This window comes from Cydia strobilella, chromosome 27, assembly GCF_947568885.1.
Source record: "Cydia strobilella chromosome 27, ilCydStro3.1, whole genome shotgun sequence".
NCBI classification, from domain to species: domain Eukaryota; kingdom Metazoa; phylum Arthropoda; class Insecta; order Lepidoptera; family Tortricidae; genus Cydia; species Cydia strobilella.
In genome coordinates this window covers 3,407,086-3,433,689 of record NC_086067.1, presented here as the reverse complement: position 1 = coordinate 3,433,689, position 26,604 = coordinate 3,407,086, and the positions used below count along the sequence as shown (strand labels likewise).

The 26,604-nt window shown below is 37.7% G+C and overlaps 1 protein-coding gene across 1 annotated transcript in view; it reads right to left on the bottom strand.

Moving 5' to 3' along the window:
* Positions 1–26,604, bottom strand: part of LOC134753541 (neurofibromin) — a 98,470-nt gene that overhangs the window by 32,534 nt on the left and 39,332 nt on the right. Inside the window, exons 30-48 of the mRNA XM_063689452.1 lie at positions 25,883–25,973; positions 24,907–25,081; positions 24,368–24,551; positions 23,702–23,754; positions 22,585–22,785; positions 21,919–22,041; positions 20,207–20,345; positions 19,679–19,843; positions 16,957–17,058; positions 14,984–15,121; positions 13,364–13,544; positions 12,828–12,934; positions 10,746–10,822; positions 9,443–9,636; positions 7,283–7,386; positions 6,342–6,392; positions 2,005–2,091; positions 1,200–1,371; positions 100–241 (exon numbers count right to left, since the gene is read on the bottom strand). Of these exons, the coding sequence (XP_063545522.1) occupies positions 100–241; positions 1,200–1,371; positions 2,005–2,091; positions 6,342–6,392; positions 7,283–7,386; positions 9,443–9,636; positions 10,746–10,822; positions 12,828–12,934; positions 13,364–13,544; positions 14,984–15,121; positions 16,957–17,058; positions 19,679–19,843; positions 20,207–20,345; positions 21,919–22,041; positions 22,585–22,785; positions 23,702–23,754; positions 24,368–24,551; positions 24,907–25,081; positions 25,883–25,973 (2,486 nt within the window). The remainder of the gene's footprint in view (positions 1–99; positions 242–1,199; positions 1,372–2,004; positions 2,092–6,341; positions 6,393–7,282; positions 7,387–9,442; positions 9,637–10,745; positions 10,823–12,827; positions 12,935–13,363; positions 13,545–14,983; positions 15,122–16,956; positions 17,059–19,678; positions 19,844–20,206; positions 20,346–21,918; positions 22,042–22,584; positions 22,786–23,701; positions 23,755–24,367; positions 24,552–24,906; positions 25,082–25,882; positions 25,974–26,604) is intronic.

Sequence of the window (26,604 nt, the reverse complement as noted above, 5' to 3'; positions counted from 1 at the left end):
AAAGTGGCACTGTCTTGTGTCGGAGGCCAAGTCTCATTTTGGGTCGCTGAGCCAACGGAGTAGTAGTAGTAGTTTAATATCTTCTACTCTAAAACTCACCATTCCTTATCAGGATTACGGTTATGTGGGCTCCGGAAAGCGGTGACTGCCGCCGACTTGACCTTCGAGATGCCGAACATCTGATAGAACTTCGGTAGAGCGAATTCATCCAGGGACAGCATCAGGACTCGCTGGGTTTCCTCTGTAGACAGAACTAGGTTATTGAAGCTACGGATCACATTGTGCGAATCCGTACCCAACCAAAGGGTAAAAACGGGACCCTATTACTAAGGTACCGCTGTCCGTCTGTCTGTCACGACGCTGTATCACATGAACCGTGATAGCTAGATAGTTGAAATTTTCACAGATGATATATTTCTGTTGCCGCTATAAGAACAAATACTTAAAAGTACGGAACCCTCGTTGGGCGAGTCCGACTCACACTTGGCCGGTTTTTACCTTAAATAAGATAGATTTTTTTATTCTAGTATAATTAAGAGTCATATGGCGTCAAAATTTCAGAAAACTGACATACAATACGTTATTTTTCCTAGGAAATAACTCTGTAAACTGACCAGAGAAACTCGGGCTGTTGCTGGTGCACAGAGAGTGTAAAATGATGATGACCAGTGCGTGGCGGCGCGCATGGACACCGTGCCCGAGCACACCAGGAACGTGACCGTGTGGAACAGGTACGGTAAGTGACGCGTCACGTCCAGGCAATTGTTGAACCATAACAATTGTCATGAGCTGTAAATGCTAGTTGTTGGACTGTCGTTCACTAACCGACCGGTCTCAATGCTTGAAAATTGAGACCCATAGGGCAACGCCCGTTTACTACAAATTTAGTCCCTCCGTCCATAAAACCAAAACTATATGAAATCTTTGAGATTGCTTAATTTGAAAACGGTAAACATTCTTTCATTTTTCTACGAAAAATATCTGTATTTAGCGTTATATAAACAACATGTCTATGTATGTATTAAATAGTACGAGATTCTAGTTATTAGTGGCTATTTGTACATTTTAATAGGTTGATCTTTTTGATCCTTGATAGCAATGCTGGTAATAAAATTTGAGAAAAATGCTAAAAAATATTTTTTTGTTTTTTTTTTCTAAATTTTGCTAGTTTTTTCCTGGAGGCCTTAAAAATCACTAACCAGAGAAACTCGGGCTGTTGCAGGTGCACAGCGAGTGTATGATGTTGATGACCAGACCGTGCGTGGCGGCGCGCATGGACACCGTGCCTGAACACACCAGGAACGTGACCGTGTGGAACAGGTACGGTAAGTGACGCGTCACGTCCAGGCAATTGTTGAACGATAACATGAGCTGGAACAAAAAAAAATCTACCTTACCTTTCAATTTCTTTATTTCTTTTCAGCACACAAAGTAGGGTGAAGCTCGTAAGGGCGCACTGCGAAAATTCCAAGGTACTGACACTCTTTAATAGAGAAAGATAGTCTTATTGCGATTCCTATAAGAAGAAAGAGAAAATAGTGCCATGCTTTGTCCTTATCATCGACCGGGCATTTTTTCATGGTCGGGTTATGGCATCATAGCAAGGAGGCGATGGCGAAATACCGAAATTTATAAGAGTGAAAGAGAAAAAGGATTATGCTGCCATACATGAAACTGTCAATACATGAATATGTCTTTCTCTTACCCCTGGTCGCTCGGTTGCATGTCTATAACTACTTGTATATACTATGTCTATGGAACATTCTTATGGGGCAGCGCCCCCAAGCTACAGCTTCGTCCGAAACTCGACATTCGAGACGCAAATATCAGGGGTTTTATACTGTCCATTTCGGCAAATCTTGACATCTGGGTCATCAATAACATAAAGTTAAAACTTATCAAAAAGATAAAGTTCAAAATAAGGTGAACATAGGATATTTATCAATCATCATTACATGCGGACGAAGTCGCGGGAAAAAGCAAGTTTTATATAATTTAACTTACCAAATATCTCGCCAATATTGCAATGTCTCCCCACATCATGTGCATCTCTAGCACCGGCGTCGGAGAATGACAGGTCTTGTCCACTACCTGTCAAATATATGACAATCTTATTAGATTATTTTAAACCGGGTCACTCACGTATTATTAAGTCGAATAGCTCGACATGTTTCGGTCCAATTTACGAGGACCGTCGACCTTCACTGGTCGAGGGCGCGGCGTGTAAACATGTCGAGCTATTCGACTTAATAAACGTGAGTGACCCGATTTAAAATAATCTAATATGTTTGAGTCTCACGGGAGTTTTATAGTTAAAATATGAAAATCTTGTATATAACACCCTGTATATGACAATCACCGTATATTTTTTTTTAAAGCGTACTTCGGTGTCCCACTGCTGGACAAAGGCCTCCCCTCGTTTTCGGCATTTTCCCACCATTTGGGGTAATCGTAATGGGGTTGGCAACTGTCAAAGGTTTGCAGAGATGGCGCCATCATAGCTTGCCCCTTTTTCTATGAGATTTGGCTTAAAGGGCTGGCATCCAGGGCATTAAAAAAAACAAAAGCTTGACACAATTCTAGTTATTGACCATGGAGACTATATAAAAGAGCCAAATCTCAATGTATGAAAAGTGTCCATCAAAAAACAGCGGCGCCACCATACACCGAAATACTACCAAAAACAACCTACGTAATTTGGTCGGGTTATTTGTTGCCTTATATGGTTCATGTTATACTCATGTCCCAGAGCGTAACTAGCGCCACCGGAGAGATTAGGAACTATTATTTAAAGCTGAAAGCGGTCACTTTTGCAACAATTCTGCCATAAGAGATTGCGATCCTTTCTATACCATCCATATTATTGACAGGGCAAGCTATGCTGGCGCCATCTGCTAATTATTTCGACCGGCCAACCCCATTGAGGGAGGATTTAAATTTTCTCGAGGCAGAGGTGCAGGGTTAGAGCCGGCGCAGCTTTATTTTACGTTCATAAGCGCATTGTAATATGCCTACTTGAAAACAAACTATCTTTATCTTTTATCTAAGATAATTTTGTTGATATTTGTGGTAGAAGTGTTGTGCTCTTGAAATTCAAACTTGATTTTGATAACGATAAAAATTCACGTGTTGCGTCAGAAGTATTACTCCTCTTTATAATACCAAAGATTAATTTATATTAAGAAAGACTAGCTTTGGCCTACTGTCGTATAGATGGCGTTGACGGTTTCGTTTGTTATTTAACAATTTTAACGCATATCAGTGAAAGAACATGGGTCAAAATTATAAAAATAATTAATGCAAATAAAAAAAATCATTTATCCATATCAAAGATAGATATAACTCCGTAATAGATGGATACAGTCTAAGGGAAAAACGTGCCTCGAAAATCAAGAAAATTTGATTCTCGTTCAGAGGGCGCTACTAGCTTTGGCCTACTGTCGTATAGATGGCGTTGACGGTTTCGTTTGTTATTTAACAATTTTAACGCATATCAGTGAAAGAACATGGGTCAAAATCATAAAAATAATTAATGCAAATAAAAAAAATTATTTATCCATATTTAAATACATTTTATCGTATTTTTATAAATCTTCATTTTTAGTTTTAAAGAGTGGCAGATGGCAGTGAATTTACTGTGTTTACAAAATTTACTATGACAGTACCGCTCTAGTATAAGTTACTCTATGATAATACAGAACTGGGATCTAGTATCTACAGTCACTGGGATCATATGTGCTATTTTCAGCCAAAAGGGTACTTATTGTCGTTTGTCTACAATGATCTATATTTCCATATAGCTTCAATTTGTAATCGACCTTGTCTACAACCGACAATATGTTACCTGACAATATGTGACAACATGTCGAGCGTTTTCGACTTAAAACACGTGAGTGACCCGTTATTAATATATTTAATATGTTACCTTTTAGTTGAAAACGTGACATATTAATTGTGGCTTTCCTAGACATGAAATTTTCGATGAAGGTACTTGTTGATAGTCATAGAAGTAAAATAACAAACCTTATCAACCACTGATGGTACCTTTGGTTTGAAAACGTTACCCATACTTAGTACCTATATATAGCCCTTACAAAGTAATAACAAGACATGATCATGCCTTTTCACTTTTTAGACTTCAAATCCTATTTAGGATTTTTTCACTGACATTATATTAACTAGGGTGCCCTAGCAATATATATATTTTGACCGCTTATTTATACTCTGAAGAGATAATTTTTGACATTGTGTTTAGTATAACTATTATTACTTTCTGACATTTTATCTCACTGTATTTGACTTTTAATTTTTTTATTTTGTTATGATTTGTTGGTTTTTATTTATTTTTTTATTATTTTACTGAATTCTTATTTTTTTACAATTTGACGATCTTTTTGTGAGTTCATGTTATTTAGATACATTGTGACATTGTTAAATATCATGTAGGTAATTCCCAATAAGAAATAAATTAATCTAATCTTTCGTCAATCACACAATCTTATTTCTAATGTACAGATATCGCATTATAAAGAGAGGCCGCACACAATTTTACGTCGTGTATATGTCAGCCGGCGGCCGATCGTAATATCAGGCAGATCGTAATGTTTGACGGTAGTCACATTAAACTAAGGCTTATTATTTTCGCGGCGACAGAAAAATTAAAGAGCAGCAAACTATTTGCAACTAAAATAATAACTTGTCAGCGATTAAATATTTTGGCAATCATTTATATTAAATGAGCTTTAAGCTAAGGATATTTTAAAATTCAAATAATGGCAGCTACTTTAAGGTAGCAGAAATAATAAACAAGATTACTGAAATCATAGGCGAGGTACTATAAATAATGACTTGGCGACTAATATTAGCAGAAGGATAACAAACTTTATATTAGTGGCAACTACAGGTCTCCATCTAAAAAAGCATTTAGGGCTTTGATTTGCTGGCAGCTTAAATATTAAAATGGGTGCTATATAAAAGTAATGGGGAGTTATTTTTTTAGTTTTCGAAACCATAATGTAATGAAAACGGCGACAAGCGCGTTCGTTTGAAGTGGAGTGCGGGTCGTCGCGCGGCGGGGGGCGGAGCGCGCTACTGACCACTTAAACTAATATATAGGTAAGATAGGTACGTTAGGTTGCTTCAGACGCCCGAAGGGCTAACTGTCCAGAAATAGGAGCACTTAGAGAACAATGATTTTCACGTTTCACGATATGCCTAGGAATCACGATATGCCTGATCTTACGATCGGTGCCGACATATAGACAAAACTGGCAGCGCCATTTTAAATTAAGAATTCTTTTATCATGCATTTTAACCGTTTTGTGTACTGTCTGGCAAAAAAGAGTAGAAATTAAAAAGTGGCAACACTGTAGTGTCGTCCCGTTTTTCTTAGATTGATTAGAAAGGGACGACGCTACAGTGTTGCCACTTTTTAATTTCTACTCTTTTTTGCCAGACTGTAATTCTAATCATTCATTATTTATTCAATTTGCCTCTTCATAAAATGCGAGACCTATTCCTGTCAATATTAAAATACAGTTTAATTTATTTATTACTTGTTATTTAATCTAAGTGTTACAAGCTGCTAAGTGTGGTAATAACCTAAAATTTTGACCACTGACTGCCAATGTTCCCCATAAAACAAAATGTAAATCATAAAAAAAATTAAAAGCCTAGAGTAAAAAGCAAATGAAAAGTAATTAATTATTGTATTGATTGTTATGTTTTTTTTATTCATTGTAAAAACCTTTACTTTTGCAGTTTAAACATTTTTATATTTATTTGTCAAAAACTACTAAACCGATTTTGACTATCATTGTATAGTTTGAATCTTCTCAAGTTATTTTTACGCCAGACCCTAATCTGTTAAACAAAAGCCATTGTTACTTTTATGTGAGCGCGTGGTCATTGTGTCTGAAAGCGTGGCCATTGTGTCTCAGCGCGTGGCAGCGCTCAAACACAATGACCACGCGCTCCCACAAAAGAAACAATGGCTTTTGTTTAACAGATTAGGGTCTTTGGAGTAAAAAATCATTTGAGAAGATTTAAACTATAGCATAGCGTGCACCGAGCTTAGACCTTTGGCTTGTATAGATGAAGTATTTGTGATCTGACCGGCTTATGTTAAATAAATGTGCCATTTTCAATCAAAAGGGTACTTATTGTCGGTTGTCAATAAGGCGCTATATCCATACAGCTTCAATTTGAAATCAACCTTATTGACAAGTGACAATGTGGTACCTTTTGGTTGAAAATGTCACAAATAGGTTTTATTAATCTTTCACGTTATTTTATTAAACAAAAAATAAAAAGCAAATAAAATAAAAATAAAACCAACTCACAGTGGCCGGGGTAACGGGGCCCAGGGCATTATTGGGCAGTTTCGATAGGGCCTGCAGGAAAAACTAGTTTAACACTTGCAAATACCTCTAAATCTACACTTAAAAATATCTCGCATATAATATACTTGCAATAATACAAAGTACTAAATAAATTTGAGTGAAATGCATACGTTTTGGTGCTGTTGAGTGTATTTGACACCCTTCATAAGATGCGCTTGTAACCCAAGTATTAATACAAAAATACTCGTGGGAAAACGCTTAAAAGTACAAATCGCACTTAAACTATCGTGAGACATATTTCAAAATATTTATCAGTACGGTTTTTACTCACTATTATTTTTAGTCGCTTTTGGCGACATGTTTCGGATTCTTTGGGAATCCATCCTCAGGCACGAGTGTCCGCGGCGGTTGTACGTCGTGCAAAGCGACTAAAAATAATAGTGAGTAAAAACCGTACTGATAAATATTTTAAAAGTACAAATATGTAAAAAAACTTTTAAAATTTGTAAATATTCGTTTTTGTTACTCGTAAGTTACAATTTAGTGGTCATGAAATTTTAAAACTAAATAACCATTGCACATAAATATTCGTCAAATTAAAATGCCACGTACTAAGGGTCAGTTGTACCAAACCGTCTGTCACCGTTAAAGCGTTCGCAACTTTTTTTGTATGGGGAGTTTCACAGATCTCTACTGTTTGACGTTGATCAGTCTGTTAACTGTGGTTGGTGCAACTGGCTCCAAGTTGTATTTCAAAGTTTTGCGAAAAAATCTACCTACCATTTCCTCGTTTCGAACATATAGAATTTTTTCGGTTATTCCAACTCAGAATTTCGAGAACTAACGATTGAAGAAAAAAAGCAACGAGATTTTGTTTCTCAGTTCTGTGACAACCTTTCGTATGTAAAATCCTGACGATGAAGTAATGATTATTCATTTACCCTACACATTCGACCGATGACCTTTTTGGAGACCAGCTGCACGTTGGCGGACGCTAAGGCGACCGCGGTGTCGGCCATTATTTCTATCATTGGTGACCCAAGACCTGTGGAAGACATAAAATTACGAGTGAACATTAGATAACGTATTACCAGGCGTGACTCACTCCGCGATTTCGTCGCGCCGCTACAAATTTAATTTTATTTTCATTTTTTTATAAATACGTTTACACGACTTTACAGTAAACCAATACGTCATGAAACTAACACATAACAACATAGAATCATTATACTAAGTATTACATTACATTTCACACACGGATAACAAACATTACGTTACACTCGAGGGCCTAGCGTCCATCACCTCACAGAACCTCAAGCATTCGTTTCTCACAGCCACCCATCGCCATGCAATCAGATCGCATTCCTATGCTGACGCCAAGAGCGCATTAAGTAGAGAGAGCGCGCAGTGGTGAGTTTCTTCGCGACACAGTTCGCGCAGCCGGTACAGCTAAAAGAGCGCGTCTCCGCGGTCTGAGATCTATTCTGGAGACATCTGGAACAAACAGTCGCACGAGGCGGCTCACAAGTTCCAGACAATCTGACTCTCCGCGCAGTGTTCGACACGCAGTAGATAGCAAACTAAAGGTCCGTCTGACTTCTAATGAATTGTATCCAAGGGCCCAAATACATGCGGCCGCCCCCAATTCTGGGGTCTAGCCATAGTAATTGCCGCGCACCGCTACGGAACGGACGCCCTGTTTGCGCATGCGCCACCTAGCGGTCATATCTGTCGTAATAGACGCGATTTGTTAAAGAGCGAAACTTCTGTAACTAGTACTATTATTTTTTCTGTGGTATTACGAGGAAGAAATTTGGACATAATTTCATACAAAAAAATCGAAACAGTATTTTTTTTATACCACGTCGGTGGCAAATAAGCATACGATCCGCCTGATGGTAAGCAGTCACTGTAGCCTATGGACGCCTGCAACACCAGAGATATTACATGCGCGTTGCCGACCCTTTAAAAACCTGTACACTTTTTTGAAGAACCCCAATAACCCCATACTGTAGCCCCTCCCCTTGTATTTGCCGTCAATTTTCAGTTTGAAAAGTCAAAAGTCAAAAGCATTTATTTGTTCAACATAGGTAAGGTACATAAGTACAGGTCTCACATAATCATTGTATCACTATGTTGTGCCGTAAGGCGTACAATTTTCCATTTATGGTCTGTGGCTGCATGCTGAGCACAGTTACCATTACTTATCAAAATCATCTAACAAAAATTTACTTACACTATAATATGCATTGTCAATTAAAAATATAAATAACTTACTTTTAAAACTAATCATGTCATCTGTATTTCTTAGCTCATTTGGAATTTTATTAAAAAATTTTGGAGCCATTCCAAATATAATTTTTCTAAATAACGCCCTTTTGGAAGGCAACGAATTGATTTTGTTTCTAAGACGTATACTCTTAAACTGCTGAAATAACTGCGCATTGCCTTTTAGAAAAACTACAATTTCAAAAATATATAAACAGGGTAAAGTTAATATTCGTAAGTTTTTAAAGTATGGTAAACATGAATCAATTTGCTGGATTCCACATACCGACCATTTGCGACCGACCGAAATTTAGCGAGTGACTGCCAGTTTGTGAGTGACCGTGAGTTTGTGAGTGACCGGGTCAATGAGTGGCACAGAGGATATTGTAACAAGTCGTGTTACCCGAATTGACGCTCCGCTGTATGAAGCTGTCGAGCACCATGTCGATAAGCTCGGGCACGTGCCCGATGGAGCCCCAGATCTTGGCCTGCACCGAGGGGTACATCTCCATCTAATGGATCGTGGGGGTGATCAGCTTCGCCAGGATTTGTCATATTGCTTTTATTTACTTACATAAAACATACTTGACAAGGATAAAGGCGACTGTGACTATTAGTCAGGGAGCGATCAACAATCATTGAGTGATCTGTAGCCAAAGAGTGACCCACCGTTAGTGAGTTACCGGCAATATGCGAGTGACCGGGCAGTGAGTGACCGGCCATTTGCGAGTTACCGAAATTTAGTGAGTGACTGCCAGTTTGTGAGTGACCGTGAGTTTGTGAGTGACCGGGTCAATGAGTGGCACAGAGGATATTGTAACAAGTCGTGTTACCCGAATTGACGCTCCGCTGTATGAAGCTGTCGAGCACCATGTCGATCAGCTCGGGCACGTGCCCGATGGAGCCCCAGATCTTGGCCTGCACCGAGGGGTACATCTCCGTCTCCTCGATCGTGAGCGTGATCAGCTTCTCCAGGATTTGGGCGACTTGCTTCTGGCGACGGGACTCGTCTGATGGCTTGCAGAATCTAGAATAAAAAAATAAGTAACCTTTATTTTTATATATATCACACATTATTAAATACAACCATAGAGAAAAAAGTAAGCATAGAGTGCTCACTCTATACATCGGTTTTGTTACCAAAACGACTATTATTTTCGTAGTCTACATCTAGCGTCAAGTAGCGGAACTATCAGTACTGCTACTCGACAATAGATGTCGCAATGAACGGAAAGTCTAATGCTGTACAATTCTCAGCTAATATTATATCCGGATTAACCGAAACTCTATTTTCAACTCTTTCTGCTTGTAACATTAATTGTAAATTATTGAGCAATACACTTTTCTTAAGTCGCGACACTCATGACATCTAGTGTCGAGTAGCAGTACTGATAATTCCGCTACTTGACACTAGGTGTCGACTACGAAGATAATAGTAGTTTTGGTAACAAAACTGATGTATGGAGTGAGCACTATGCTTACTTATGCCAGGCGTGTCTCACTCCGCGATTTCCTCGCGTCGCTACAAGTACCTGCGGCCGACTCAATTTTGAGGTTTTGCCATAATAATTGCCGCACACCGCTATGGAACGGACGCCTGCACGCGCTTGCGCCGCCTTGCCCGTAGTAGTCGCGTTTTGTTAGGGAGTGAATCTTCTGTACCTAATAATATTATATATTCTGTGCTTATGCTACAACGGGACTTTAACCTGCCTTTCTTCAGAAAACAATCAAAGAAAGTATACAATCGTCTTCCGGACTCAATAGTAGTTGCTAAAAGCGTAGCAGTATTTAAAAACAAATTAAAGAAATGGTTAATCGAGCAAGCGTTCTACGACCATAAAGAGTTCTTTAAATTAGGAACTTAGGTAGATGTAAAAGATTAAATATAACCTACATTATGTAGCGAAAATTCATACTTAAATATAATCTTTATACACTGTATAAAATGTGACATGTAATTTATATTATTAATAAATATTATGATTATGATTATGATTATGATTATGAAGCACGTAGGTCATGTCACATTACATACTTACATACGCGATGAAGTCCCGTTTAAGTTAATGATATTAAATCATAGAAATAAAGTTCACAAGATAATCAGTAACTGTGTCAAAGATGATACCATACCTGACTAAATTGGCTAGCCATGGCGTCATGTATTCCAGGCACAAATGCTTTAGCTCAATCGAAGAGCCGCGGAATCCCTGCAAATTCGAAAAATGTTTAATAATTAGCTCCATGCATGAATTTATTTTTATTTTTGGATTCATAATTTATATCGTTGGAACACCGGAAATGATAAAAATACTTTTGTAAACCTTAACATTATTTTATTAAAAAATATTTAAAATGTTGAAAAATTTTGAGCGGTTGAAACGCTCATAATTTTTGGCGCGAATTCAACAGACTAGCCATGGCGTCATGTATTCCAGGCACAAATGCTTTAGCTCAATCGAAGAGCCGCGGAATCCCTGCAAATTCGAAAAATGTTTAATAATTAGCTCCATGCATGAATTTATTTTTATTTTTGGATTCATAATTTATATCGTTGGAACACCGGAAATGATAAAAATACTTTTGTAAACCTTAACATTATTTTATTAAAAAATATTTAAAATGTTGAAACATTTTGAGCGGTTGAAACGCTCATAATTTTTGGCGCGAATTCGACAGAGCGTGATGACGTCACACGTTGGGCGGCCCAACTGACGTTTGCTACTAATGACACTAATCTGTCGAACGCGTGACGTCACGTGGCGTTTCGAGCGTTACGCTCACTAGCTTTTCGCGGGGAAATTTTTGTACTTTTTATTTATAATTTTAAGTAATTAAATGGTAATTTAAAAACGGAAATGCATTTGTAACATGATACAACGGTAACAAACATCCGAATAAAACATATTTCGTTCAAATATAAACTTCATGCATGAGGCTAATTGTGTGAAACCCGAAGCACATTTAACTAACGGAAAACCAATTGTATACAAAACGTCTACGTATATGTGGTATTTTCTATAAAAAGGGACCTTATTGTCGATGGCGCTTACGCCATTATAAACGGTGCTCCGATATAAATACAATGCCGCGCGACGCTGTGCGGCGTAAGCGCCATCGACAATAAGGTCCCTTTTCATAGAAAATGCCCCATATCTAGTCGAAATGTGACGTCACATTTTGAGTGACATGGTCCCCTTTTATACGGATGAAGGTTCAGTAAAATTAGGCTTTAACCTTTTCGCTGCCACGTCAATGAAGTAATAAAAAACCGGACAAGTGCGAGTCGGACTCTCAAAGGTTCCGTACTTTTTAGTATTTGTTGTTGTAGCGGCAACAGAAATAAATCACGTGTAAAAATTTCAACTGTCTAGCTATGACGGTTGACCTGGTGACAGACGGACAGACAGACAGACAGCGGAGTCTTAGTAATAGGGTCCCGTTTTTACCCTTTGGGTACGGAACCCTAATAGTGTCATCAACGCCAAGCCTCAAATAGCACGTAAACAACCCGTGAAACATACGAGTATCAAGTCGTGGCGTGTGGGACTATAAAGTCAATGGCGGCGAAAAGTTTAATAACCCTTACTTTGGGCACATGCCCAAGGGAGCCCATCCACAAGGGAGATATGATTGTTTTGACCTACATACTTGTCTTATTCATTATAATCAGAGCCCGGAATTTTCGCGGTAAAACAAAAGACTGTCGCAATCTTGCTAGAGTTGGAAACATTTTATATCGATATCGATAGTTGTGTAATAGAAGAAAAAGACGGTCAACCAAATAAAAACAATATTTCAAAAGAAGTAAATAGTCAGGTTTTAATAAAATGATATACAAACAGATACAATTAGTATACATAATTTAATAGTATACATAAATGGCGTTATAGTGATAAACGAAACTGTTTACTCCCAGAGAAGTTTGAGAAATTAATGATAATATATGATTGTCTACTCCTATCACTGTCACAAACCAAATATAGTGTCATGTGCTGCTGTGTGTACTGACGTAGATTTCGAAGTAGAAATTTCATCTGTGTCTATATAATTTTATAAAAACCTTACGTAAATTTTCTTATTAAATATTTTTCTGCCATTACCCAACTATCGATATCGATAAAAAAATGTTTCTAACTCTAGCAAGATTGCGACAGTCTTTTGTTTTGCCCCGTAAATTCCGGGCTCTGGTTATATGCATAATACTGTCATCACCTGAATACACTCCTCGAGGAACTCTAAAGTGAGATGTGGTTCGTTGTGCGCTAGTTTTTCGCTCACGGATTTGATGAAGATTGTGTTGTTGGAAGGTATGCATAGGCCTGTCAAAGAAAATATGATATTTAATGTGAAATATTACACATTATTCATAATATAGCTTTTTATACAGTTATCTTATGGTTTCGGGGGCTCTTGCGGATACACTATGACCCATAGGGATCTTTTGTGCAGTTACCCCCTAGGAAAGATCCGTCCGCTACTCAAGAGCTTTTCCCACCATCTGCATATGCCGGATGATGGATCTCATGGGTAGCGTTTTGAATTCCTTTGGTTCCAGATAGCCTGTTCCAAAGTCCTTTTATACAGTTAATGATCATACAAACAATTACATAATCACATGAAGTAACTAGTCAAACCCGTTCCTTATCGCTTCCGGTGCAAATGTGCCCACGGCATTAACCTGGTTCGATTCCTGCCTTCAAAAAAACCCTGAACACTGAATGTGTTGAATTAATGATAGTCTAACTAACCTGATGTCTCCAGCAGTTGTCCTTCGATCTTCAAATGGAATGTAGCAGTGAGTGCACATAGCTGGTTATACGCTGCCGTTCTAAGGTTAGGGTCGCAGGAGCCAAGATTCAGCAGCGCCATGTTGAGGAGAGTCCCTGGGACATCTTTTGGACGTATCTTCTGATGCACTGTTACCGAGTCCTAGATAATAATTTTGTAACTAAATCTAGTTAAATAGATAGAAAATGAGCAATTTATCACAATAAATTAAATACTTAAAAAATATATGGTAATAATAAAAAAATACCAGACCTCAGTTTCAAATATTTTTTTTTTAAACTTCCAAGTAGGAAAATAATTTGATTCCTTACATTTTATATAAAAAAATATATATTGTACAGCAACAATATACATAAACGCAATATTTCACTGACAAAATCGCAATTTCCTTGTTTTATACATCGACACGGCTTCTAAGCAGTAGCGACGTTACATGGTGACGTCACGATGTATTGCCATAAGCGTTTCGTCAGTAAAGTGCGGGTGCCAGACTTTGACGATCATTTGTGACTTTTGTATTGCTTTAAGACAATGGGTCCCATACAGACATTTGATGCTCAAAACAAACCTGATCGACTGATACCATTAATAAAAGTTTGGGAAATACCCTATGAAAATGTAATTAAGTAACACACTTAAGTGAACCTTATTTAATAAGGGTTACGAACAGTTAGTTGTGCCAACGATGGTAACCTGTAGCCGCCCAGAGGCATACAAAAAGGTCCTCCATTCTATTGGATTTTGAATTTCTTTTAGTCTAATTCAAATTGCATATGTCTTGACAGGTTTTAGTTTGTGGATAGCTAGAGGAGACATAGACAACGCAACGGGGGTATTTTTCTTTCTATGACCCCATTGTCCCCGGGTTTCGGAGACTTATAATTATTAGTAGTGCCACTATGGGCATAAATCTGGCATAAATGTTAATGGGATTTTAAACTGTTTGACTTAATCGCGTACATTGGTACACTTAGATTTATTTATTTTCCCTCACGTTTCGAACGTGGCGTTACGCTCTTGATCGCAGACGGACAGATTGGTCGTTTTTGTCAATGATTACCAGAGCCCGGAATTTTCGCGGCAAAACAAAAGACTGTCGCAATCTTGCTAGAGTAAGACACATTTTTTTTATCGATATCGATAGTTGTGTAATAGAAGAAAAAGACGGTGTGTGGTTTGTATAAAATGATATACAAACAGATACAATTAGTATATATAATTTAATAGTATACATAAATGGCGTTATAGTGATAAACGAAACTGTTTACTCCCTGAGAAGTTTGAGAAATTAATGATAATATATGAATGTCTACTCCTATCACTGTCACAAACCAAATATAATGTCATGTGCTGCTGTGCGTACTGACGTAGATTTCAAAAAAGAAATTGCATCTGTTTCTATATAATTTTATAAAAACCTAACGTAAATTGTCTTAATATTTTTATTTATTTATTAATGGGCGATTTTTTTCTTCCATTACCCAACTATCGATATCGATAAAAAAATGTTTCTAACTCTAGCAAGATTGCGACAGTCTTTTGTTTCGCAGCGAAAATTCCGGGCTCTGATGATTACTTACCGGTTGACTCAGCTCCCAGCGGTTCCGTATATGTATGATGGATTGCACAATATTATCACAATCGTTGTGTATGAAACTTAGTGGAGTAGGTTCGTTCACGATTGACAGAGAAAACTGGTTGTCGTCCACGAGGCACACCTGAAAAGAAACACTAGTTTTACAATATTTTATTGCGTAATTAAATAAAGACAGCAACAACATATTGCATATTGCTATAAGCTATCTCTTACAGACAACCTTAGGGTTAGGGTTTGGGTAGTTCCAAGCTGAAAAAGTGTTTTTAGGGTTCCGTACCTCAAAAGGAAAAAACGGAACCCTTATAGGATCACTCGTGCGTCTGTCTGTCTTTCTGTCCGTCTGTCACAGCCTATTTTCTTCGAAACTACTGGACCAATTAAGTTGAAATTTGGTACACATATGTAAGTTTGTGACCCAAAGATGGACATGTAACGTAAACAAATAAAATTTAAACATGGGGAACATTTTTGGGGGTAAATGAGAAAATTAAAAAATAAAGTTTTTTAAACTATATCGTGTTACATATCAATTCCCTTTATCTCCGAAACTACTGGATCTAAAATTTTGAAAAAAAATAAACAAAATAGTTCATTACTATAGATCACAGTAAAACCTATTAAAAATGTATAGTCAAGCGTGAGTCGGACTTAATTACTTAGTTTTTGATCCGACCCCTACGGGTTTTTTAAAGACATTTCATAAAAAATACATTGTGTAAATTGTGTAATGTACGGAACCCTTGGAACGCGAGACCGACTCGCACTTGGCCGGTTTTTTTTAATACAAAAAAACTGTGTGTTGTGTTTCTATAGTTTTCGGACATATCAAAAATTGGTACCTATCCATACTAATATTAAATTAAATTAAATTAAATTAAACTAAATTAAATTAAATTAAATAATCATTTATTTTCAGGCATGGCCCATAGAGGTGTTAGTAACAAAAAACTTAAATACTAATGTTAAAAAGTACAATTAATTAAAACCTACCATGCAAATCAATATACTTAGAGCTAGGACTAGGACAATACAATACCGGGTGAGCCGTACTTATTTATAACACATAAAACATTTACTATTACATTAAAATTTAAAATTTGACTAGTATCATAATCATAAAGACATGTCAATAATCAGAATAATTCATAAAATAGCAGCGAAATTATACATATAAAATTAATAAAATTACAAAAAAATTACAATTACAATTATTATATTATTATAAATGCGAAAGTGTGTCTGTCTGTCTGTTACCTCCTCACGCTTAAACCGCTGAACCGATTTAGTTGAAATTTGGCATAGAGATAGTTTGAGTCTCGGGGAAGGACATGGGGTAGTTTTTATCCCAGAAATCATCCTTTAAGAGGGTGAAAAGGGAGGTGGAAATTTGTATGGGAAATCGATAAAAAGCAGATTGGATAAAAAATAAGCTACTACCCAAATTACTAACTCCACGCAGACGAAGTCGCGGGCAAAAGCTAGTAAGAAATAGAGGCAATGACCAATGACCATTTTGTAATGTAAAATGTAAATTTTAGTTTTCCATACTAAAAGCTACTAAGCTAAGCTTTACTGTATGTCAGGTACATCACGCGATGGTAACAAGTAATTGTCAATTTTTTTTTTGTGACACACTTTTATTGCTGACTGTACTTCTTCTCGTTTGCATGTCTATCGAGTACTTCTTGAGACCTTTATAATGAGCCCAAACTTGATGTGTTTGTGTTTTTCCATCGAGGAGTTCCATTGGCTACCTACCGGCTGCATCATCAGAACACCTCCATGTTAGCATACTATTGCATTGTCACCGGAATTACGACAGTACTCCAAATTTCAACTGAATCAGATACCGGCAAGTGGTTCAAATTTTAGATACAAGATTTGCAGCACTATATATACAAAGGTAGGTATATACGCAGTGAAGCTAAATAAAAGTGTGTAAAAAGGATTACATACCTCGTCGATTTCCGAAGCATAGTAAACGTCATTCAACAGCACCGGTAGACCAAGAACTTTAGTCTTCTCCACTGATGTTATTTGTAGAGCTGTTGGTCCCACCTAAGAAATAATGTAAATAATATTAGTAATTAAGACAATCGATTTCAATATACTTTCTTATTTCTTACTATATTGTACATTTTAAGAAGACTTTAAAATCACTGCTAATCAAGAAATGATACTATAGTGTACAGTTCTTGAATGATAATAATTTTTAGCTCGTTTTTCTATTTTTGTAAATTTTTGTAGTTTTCTTTGAAATTTTGATTGTTGACATTCTTTAATATATATATAACTAAGTCCCACGGTAAGCCCAAGGAGGCTTGTGTTGTGGGTACTCAGGCAACGATATATATAATATATAAATACTTAAATACATAGAAAACACCCATGACTCAGGAACAAATATCTGTGCTCATCACACAAATAAATGCCCTTACCGGGATTCGAAACCAGGACCATCGGCTTCACAGGCAGGGTCACTACCCACTAGGCCAAACCGGTCGTCAAATATTACGTATTGTTTTAAATTTTATTATTATTGTGAATTGTCTTTCGGTTCTTATTTATTATTTTTGTAATTGATTTAATTATTGAAGCATGAATACCTTAGACCGGCGCATGTTTAACTTAGTTTATATAGGTAAACAAATTCGTACGCCTAGCGGCAAAACATAGCGTTCGTAATATGCTCTAACTATAAGACCAATACAATGTACCTATGTTATAACGAATAAATGCATTCTGATTCTGATACGGTGACGCAACGACCCAAAGTGAGTCCTGGCCTCCGACACCAGATCACACCTCTCGGTCTTGCGATAGCTCTCGCCAGTCGCCATGGCCGAGGTTGAGCAGGTCTTGGGCAACTCCGCCGTTCCAGCAATACTTAGGGCGTCCAACTGGGCGTCTCAAATGCCGTAAAGAAAGCGTACTTGGATTTCAATATGGAGAATCATTATTCGATTGATTCATACTAGCATTTTAAACTTTCCTTTTGAAGCAGCCGAGCCCGGAACCGGCATCTTCAGGGGTGGCCAGGTGGTCTAGTCGTCGGGGTCCGCGTTTCCTTTAGGGGTGGCATCTTGTTGTCTTACTACTAGGTGTCAGGTGATGGTACAGTCAAGGGCATACATATGTATAAATTTAGCTTACACCTTAGCTTAGACAATAAAGTCGTGTTCACTTATTTTTGAGCCATTTGTCTGGATCGATATTTTTGTATTGTAATCGTTTATTGCAGACAAATAGTCCATATTTTCTATTATAAATTTCTCAGTGTATTAGTTCGCTGTAATGCTGTGTAAATTGTTTAACTAATAAAAAAAAATGTACCTACACACTATTTACATGTAGAATTAAAAATAATTAAAAATAATTAATCACAAAATTCATAAACCAAGTCAAATAAATATAAATAAACGAACAATTAAATCATATTTTTGCCTTCGACTGTACATGGTGTCAGATCCTCCTCTAAATTTGTACCGAGCAACTATTGTTGCTCATTCTTACCCTTAAAACCAACTTTAGTATCCTTGTGCGCTAATTTGAGCGAATTACTTAGTACACATACCGGTTGACTGAGTGAGTGGTTGAGTGCGAACACTTTGAGATCCTCCTCTAAAGCCAGAGTTGCGTCGGGCAACTTTTGTTGCTCAACTTTACCTTTATAGCAACTTTAGTGCGACAGTTTGAGCGCATTACTGAACACTTTGAGAGCCTCCTTTAAAACCAGGCAACTTTTGTTGCTCATCCTTACCTTTATAGCAACTTTAGTGTCCTTGTGCGACAGTTTGAGCGCATTACTGAACACTTTGAGATCCTCCTCTAAATCCAGGCAACTTTTGTTGCTCATCCTTACCTTTATAGCAACTTTAGTGTCCTTGTGCGACAGTTTGAGTGCATTACTGAACACTTTGAGATCCTCCTCTAAATCCAGGCAACTTTTGTTGCTCATCCTTACCTTTATAGCAACTTTAGTGTCCTTGTGCGACAGTTTGAGTGCATTACTGAACACTTTGAGATCCTCCTCTAAATCCAGGCAACTTTTGTTGCTCATCCTTACCTTTATAGCAACTTTAGTGTCCTTGTGCGACAGTTTGAGTGCATTACTGAACACTTTGAGATCCTCCTCTAAATCCAGGCAACTTTTGTTGCTCATCCTTACCTTTATAGCAACTTTAGTGTCCTTGTGCGACAGTTTGAGTGCATTACTGAACACTTTGAGATCCTCCTCTAAATCCAGGCAACTTTTGTTGCTCATCCTTACCTTTATAGCAACTTTAGTGTCCTTGTGCGACAGTTTGAGTGCATTACTGAACACTTTGAGATCCTCCTCTAAATCCAGGCAACTTTTGTTGCTCATCCTTACCTTTATAGCAACTTTAGTGTCCTTGTGCGACAGTTTGAGTGCATTACTGAACACTTTGAGAGCCTCCTCTAAAACCAGGCAACTTTTGTTGCTCATCCTTACCTTTATAGCAACTTTAGTGTCCTTGTGCGACAGTTTGAGTGCATTACTGAACACTTTGAGATCCTCCTCTAAATCCAGGCAACTTTTGTTGCTCATCCTTACCTTTATAGCAACTTTAGTGTCTTAGTGCGACAGTTTGAGTGCATTACTGAACACTTTGAGATCCTCCTCTAAAACCAGGCAACTTTTGTTGCTCATCCTTACCTTTATAGCAACTTTAGTGTCTTTATGCGACAGTTTGAGCGCATTACTGAACACTTTGAGGTCCTCTTCTAAAGCCAGTGTCGCACCGGGCAACTTTTGTTGCTCTGCCTCCACATAGTCGCTAAGGCGAGTGTGGTTGTCGATGAAGATTAGCTTCCTATTGCCCTGCAATAAAGAAAACCGTTTATAATCTAATTACACATAAATACAGCATATGTTCAAATGCAGGAATTTCGGAGGAAGTCCGTACCGTGAACATTAATATGGGGAAACCTTACACATGCGAAATATGTAAAAAATATGTCATTTAGTAGCTTATTCTGAGTAGAGCTAGTATCGCTTCGTGGAACTTGGTATATTCTCGCACCCAGCTGTTGCAGTTGTATATGTAGCATGCGTGTATGTTGATGTACGCCACGTCGGGTAGCACCGTGAAGCATTTTTGGAGGAAGTCCGCTCCGTGAACATTAATATGGGGAAACCTTACACATGCGAAATATGTAAAAAATATGTCATTTAGTAGCTTACTCTGAGTGGAGCTAGTATCGCTTCGTGGAACTTAGTATACTCTCGCACCCAGCTGTTGCAGTTGTAAATGTAGCATGCGTGTATGTTGATGTACGCCACGTCGGGTAGCACCGTGAACCATTTTTGGAGGAAGTCCGTTCTGTGAACGAAGTGGTTTGTCAGAAAAGTTCAATAATAAAATTATAACACACAAAAAGGTAAACCCCATGTTATTAATTTATCTGGTTCAAGGAATTTAGTTGATATTGAGTTGTGGACGAAAACAATATTGTGAATATTAGCGTTAAACATGGTGCTTATTATTCATCTTGTTAATTAGAGACACAAAATTGATTTCGTGTTATACTTTACAAAAAAAACTGTTCTTCGTGCGGAAAGCGTCAAGTTTTCAGCGAACTGTAAAACTAATGTATTGTAACATCCTTATACTGTATCAATGCAAATAAATGTATTCTATACTAGCGACCTGCCCCGGCTTCGCACAGGTAACACAAAACCTTTACAAAGTATACACTAAAACCTTCCTCAACAATTAATCTATTCAAAATATTTATCAGTACGGTTTTTACTCACTATTATTTTTAGTCGCTTTTGGCGACATGTTTCGGATTCCTCCGGAAATATAAATAAATAAATAAATATTTTGAAATATGTCTCACGATAGTTTAAGTGCAATTAATCTATTGATAGGTGAAACCGCATCAAAATCCGTTGCATAGTTTTAAAGCTCTAAACTGTACACAGGGACAGACAGACAGCGGAAAGCGACTTTGTTTTATACTATCATCGGCATGTATCAATCCACTTAGTGGGAATTGTCTCAGGATGTAGGTTGCACCTATTAATGTAAAAACCATTCTCTTCGTTTTATATTATCTTCCTATGTCTGTTTTTTTCCCCAATAAAGAAAAAAAAAACAGTCGATTTGTAATCAAGATTTTAATAGGTTAATACTACAACCACTACTACCATGAAGACAAACACAACCCTAGCTGCCGGGCTAGCACATGATTGGCGCGAGAGTATCTCGCCGCGACATAGACTACCCGTCTCTTTAATTCATACAGTTGGTAAAAGACGGGTAGTCTATCTCGCGGCGAGATACTGTCGCGCCAATCATGTGCTCGGCCTACTGATTTGTTAATATGCAGGCATTTTTTTAAATGATTAAATAATTTATTCATTTGCAAGAATGTAGTACACAAAACAAGTTCTTACAATATAAAGATGTCCAATACATTCTGCTTAACAAAGCTTGCAAAGAAGGCTTGGACTAAACTTAACTAAATGACAAATACACCCCAGGCCAAAAGTATGGAAACAAGCTTGTATTTCAATAGAAAAGTGTGATCTTTTAAGCGATGGATTTTATACTACTCATTGACAATTTGGTAAAAATAATAATAGAACATTTAAAAGGAAATTACTCAACATTTTGTCATGTAATTAAAGGGTAGGTATAATTATGTAACTTTTCACTACTTTATTTTTTTTAGCTTTTTGACAATATTTTAGGATGTTTTGATATTAAGCGTGTATTTTTAATCTTTTGGGTTTGCCTAATGTAAGTCTTAGTTTACAAATATATACAACAAAAATAGAAACATGAGATATTAAAGGAAACAACGTTGTTTCCATACTTTTGGCCTGGGGTGTATTTTTAAGTACCTAAGGAGATGATATTATTACACACACATGTAATTTTATGTTACCTGAACCGATTGTCCGAGTTGGTGTGTGTGAAGTCAACTATAAGCTCAAAGGGCTGCTGGCAGAAGGGCTTGAGGGTCAAGATCACGTGGTATATTAGGAGGTCCGCGTTCACTTCTCCTATCCTGTAAACAAGAAGCGTAACTTAAATCTAAAAAGACCGGCCAAGTGCGAGTCGGACTCGCGCACAAAGGGTTCCGTACCATTACGGATAAAAACAGCAAAAAAATCACGTTTGTTGTATGGGAGCCCCATTTAAATATTTATATTATTCTGTTTTTAGTATTTGTTGTTATAGCGGCAACGGAAATACATCATCTGTGAAAATTTCAACTGTCTAGCTATCACGGTTCATGAGATACAGCCTGGTGACAGACAGACGGACAGCGGAGTCTTAGTAATAGGGTCCCGTTTTTACCCTTTGAGTACGGAACCCTAAAAAGTAATTGTAGATATGTTTTTTGCTGACTGTCATTTTCTTTAATCAAGTTCATGCGTAACTTGGGTTTCAGATAGTGATGATGCAACCAGGAATTCATGATAAAGGAGTGCTCAAGTTTCTCAAGGATCAGTAATGCCCATTGTAGGGGTATATTGGATACTATAAAATTTTACCATCAAATCCAGTGTTTATTTGACTCCGACGTGGTATAAAAAAATCTACTCACTTGTATCTCCTAGAGATGAAATAAAACACCGGATTCCCGATCTTGCTGGTGCCCGCCTGGTAGAATATGTTCAAGCTTTTGATGCTCTTAAACTCCTCTTTTTCATGCATGTTGTGTTTCACTATAAACTCCTCGAAGTTGGTGGAAGACATGTCTATTGAAGACCATCGGGCGTAGGAGGAGAAGAGGAGGCCGGAGGTGCTGGAAATATGGTGTTTTACTTTGCGAGGGCAAGTGATACGGGAGTTTTCGGAAAAATGTGTACTCTACATGCTACTTTTTATTTTACAAGTATTATGACGAAAAAAAGTGTCCTTTTTTTTCATATAAGAACATTTTTTTCTTGGCGGGTCACGTCTGCCGCATGCATCTGGATAGGTGGGCCAAGTGGATGCCGCAAAAGCATTATAAAACTGACATGCAGAAAACGGAAGATAGTACTTTATTTTTTTACCCTTAAATGCATTAGTGTAGGATGCAGCCTACACAACAAAAACATTAAATTTTATACATAATTAGATAAAATCTATTTGTTCCTATATATTACTACAATAGTAAAACTAATACGTTTTCCGATTTTATACTTACGCTTTACGCAGTCTTTTTAATTTATAAAAATTACATTCGTTTTAAGACGAAAAATCCAAAGTTTGGTGATTTTTAGTATGTGATTTTGAACGTTTATTTCGGGTTTTGGAATTGTTTTATATTTACAAACTTTATCGTAGATATATCACAAATAGTGTACCTTTCTAATGGTAGTAAATTTTTTTCATATATCTCTTACTGAAAATTATACATTTACATAAATATGATTTAGCCTGTGCAACTTCTAACACTGATATCGCAGTGAAAATCGAGGTTATAATTTTTTTACCATTTTTCCCATAATCAGCATACAATTGCGCGACACATATTCATTTCGGGCAAAAAGAAAAAAACATGCATTTAAAAGGGTTAATCAAAATTACTCACGAACCTTAGTGTATATTTTTCAATTATAAAATTTGTAAATGGTACAAGTTTATTTAATAATTTATCCCCATTCAAAATTTAACACTCAACAATATGATTTCCGACAGGGTAAATTTGATAAATAATTAGTAAGAAAACTTACGATTCTACAGGTTTGTGTTCTGGAGGTCCCAAATAGGCGAGCAATGTAGCCATCTAAAACAAAAAAAAAATGTCTATCAATAATTTAAACAAAATAAAATGAGAATACCTTTTTAACCATAAGTAACCAGCCGTAAGGTCTATTTTATCTTGTCAAAAGGCCGTCGTCCTACTACTTTATGATCCCGATTGCAAGACAGGTTAGTCCCCTATTCTTTCCTGATGATTCCATAGTAGGCCATTTAAGCTACTACGATTGCATAACTCTTAAACATACGCGGCAAATCGATTTTACACCTTAATTACATATACTTTATGTCTATTTTACCTTGTCAAACGGCCGTCGTCCTACAGCCTTATGGTCTCGACTGCAAGACAGGTAGTCTCCTATTCGTTCCTGATGATTCCATAGTAGCCGATGTAATGCTAGCTACTACGTTTGAGATCCTATCCTAAGTAAATTGTCATAAGGTATATTTTACCTTGTAAAACGGCCGTCGTCCTACAACCTTATGATCCCGACTGCAAGACAGGTAGTCCCCTATTCGTTCCTAAAGATTCCAGGGTAGTCACTGTAATGCTACCAAGTTTGCATCGCTCCTAAAGGACAACTGATGCGATAAATCGATTTTCCACCTTAGCTATATATACTTTAGGTCTATTTTACCTTGTCAAACGGCCGTCGTCCTACAGCCTTATGGTCCCGACTGCAAGACAGGTAGTCCCCTATTCGTTCCTGATGATTCCATAGTAGCCGATGTAACGCTACTACGTTTGCGTCACTTATGAATGAGAGGTTGTGAGATGTTTGGTCGACGCTTTCGCAGTCTGATGCTATTTGTATGAAGAACCTGAAAAAAAAAACAGGCCAAATGCAAGTCGGACTCGCGCACGAAGGGTTCCGTACCATTACGCAAAAAACGGCAAAAAATAACGTTTGTTGTATGGGAGCCCCACTTAAATATTTATTTTATTCTGTTTTTAGTATTTGTTGTTATAGCGGCAACAGAAATAAATCATCTGTGAAAATTTCAACTGTCTAGCTATCACGGTTCGTGAGATACAGCCTGGTGACAGACAGACAGCGGAGCCTTAGTAATAGGGTGACGTTTTTACCCTTTGGGTACGGAATTATATATGTTAGAACGTTGATAGCTTTTCAGTTACAATTTACAGTATATAGTGACATAGCAAAATAATACTTACTTGCGTCCTAACTCAAAGTGGGCCCTCAAGAAATCATTAAAAGGCAACATATGTTGCTCCTTCGAAAACTCTACATGGTTGGCTATGTTCTGCAGTATCTTGGACATTAGCATGAGACCACGTTTTATCGTGGGGGGAACGGGACGGCTGACTATACCCATCTCTTGCGGTGACACTGAAATATAGGTAAATGTTATTGGTGTTATGATTATACACATGTCGATGTTTATTTTTTATCGTTATCTTCTATTCTTTCCAAACTTTAGAATATACATATTTAGATCAGTATGGTTTAGTATTTGTTGTCCCGCCCACTATTATTTTTAAGTCGCTTTTGGCGACATGTTTCGGACTCTTCGGGAGTCCTTCCTCAGGCACGAGGGTCCGCCTTTACTTGACGACTCCAGCTGCAGACTGCCCCGTCCCCGCCCCGTCAGCGCGCGCGCAACGAGCGACGAGGCGGGCGGCGTGGACATGAACGCCTGAGGAAGGACTCCCGAAGAGTCCGAAACATGTCGCCAAAAGTGACTAGAAATAATAGTGAGTGAAACCGTAATGATCTAATGTTTTGAAATATGTCTAACGATAGTTTAATTTCGAGTTATAATATGCCTGAATAGGGAGTATTACTGCAATTTTCTACCGCCAGAGTGCAGCACTAGAGCACATACTAAACCATAGACTAACTTATACGTACTAGGCCTTAAACAGTTTTTTGACAATTTTTCACTATGACTGATGCATATCAAGGCGGTTTGTTTAGAGGTGGCCTACCGAGAAAAGCGAAAATCGAAATTTCGTTATCTGGTTCTATCGATCGAATAAGCAAGAGTGATAGAGAGGCAGAAACCAAACTTTCGATTTTCGTGTTTCGCAGTAGGCCCTGTGATTGTGCTAGTGACGCCCTCTACGCAGAGTTTTGCATAATATTCCCTATTGAAGAATGTATAACTTAAATTGTGCTCTTTGTCTTTACCTATAGCTGGATTGATGAATCTCAGGAACAACACTGTGCCGACAGCACCCACGCTTGTTTGAGGTATATGTGCGTATCGTTTGCTTAAAACCTGTCAACAAATCATTTACATTTAAACGGAAACCATAGCTACAAAAAGCGTTAAAGCAGGTTCGCCATGTAAGGTGAGGATTCGGAGTTGAGTAGAAACGAGTGTCGTCCTGGCAGGATCGCCATGTAAGGTGAGGATTCGGAGTTGAGTAGAAACGAGTGTCATCCTGACAGGATCGCCATGTAAGGTGAGGATTCGGAGTTGAGTAGAAACGAGTGTCGTCCTGGCAGGGTCGCCATGTAAGGTGAGGATTCGGAGTTGAGTAGAAGCGAGTGTCATCCTGGCAGGGTCGCCATGTAAGGTGAGGATTCGGAGTTGAGTAGAAACGAGTGTCATCCTGGCAGGATCGCCATGTAAGGTGAGGATTCGGAATTGAGTAGAAACGAGTGTTTAGCTTAAATGATGCTTTATTACTGCACTGAATACACGAGTAAACGGTCCTTATATATATCCTATGAGCTACATACATAACTATATCTAGTATACACTACAAAGGGGATCCCATGCCCCGATGACCTTCGATCTGAATCCCTTAGTTTTCGTGGTTGGTCCCATAAAAGTTGCTCAGTATAATCCCAAAACGTCCCTGGCAACGGGAATGCACTTATTATTTAGGCACCTGTATAGTGTG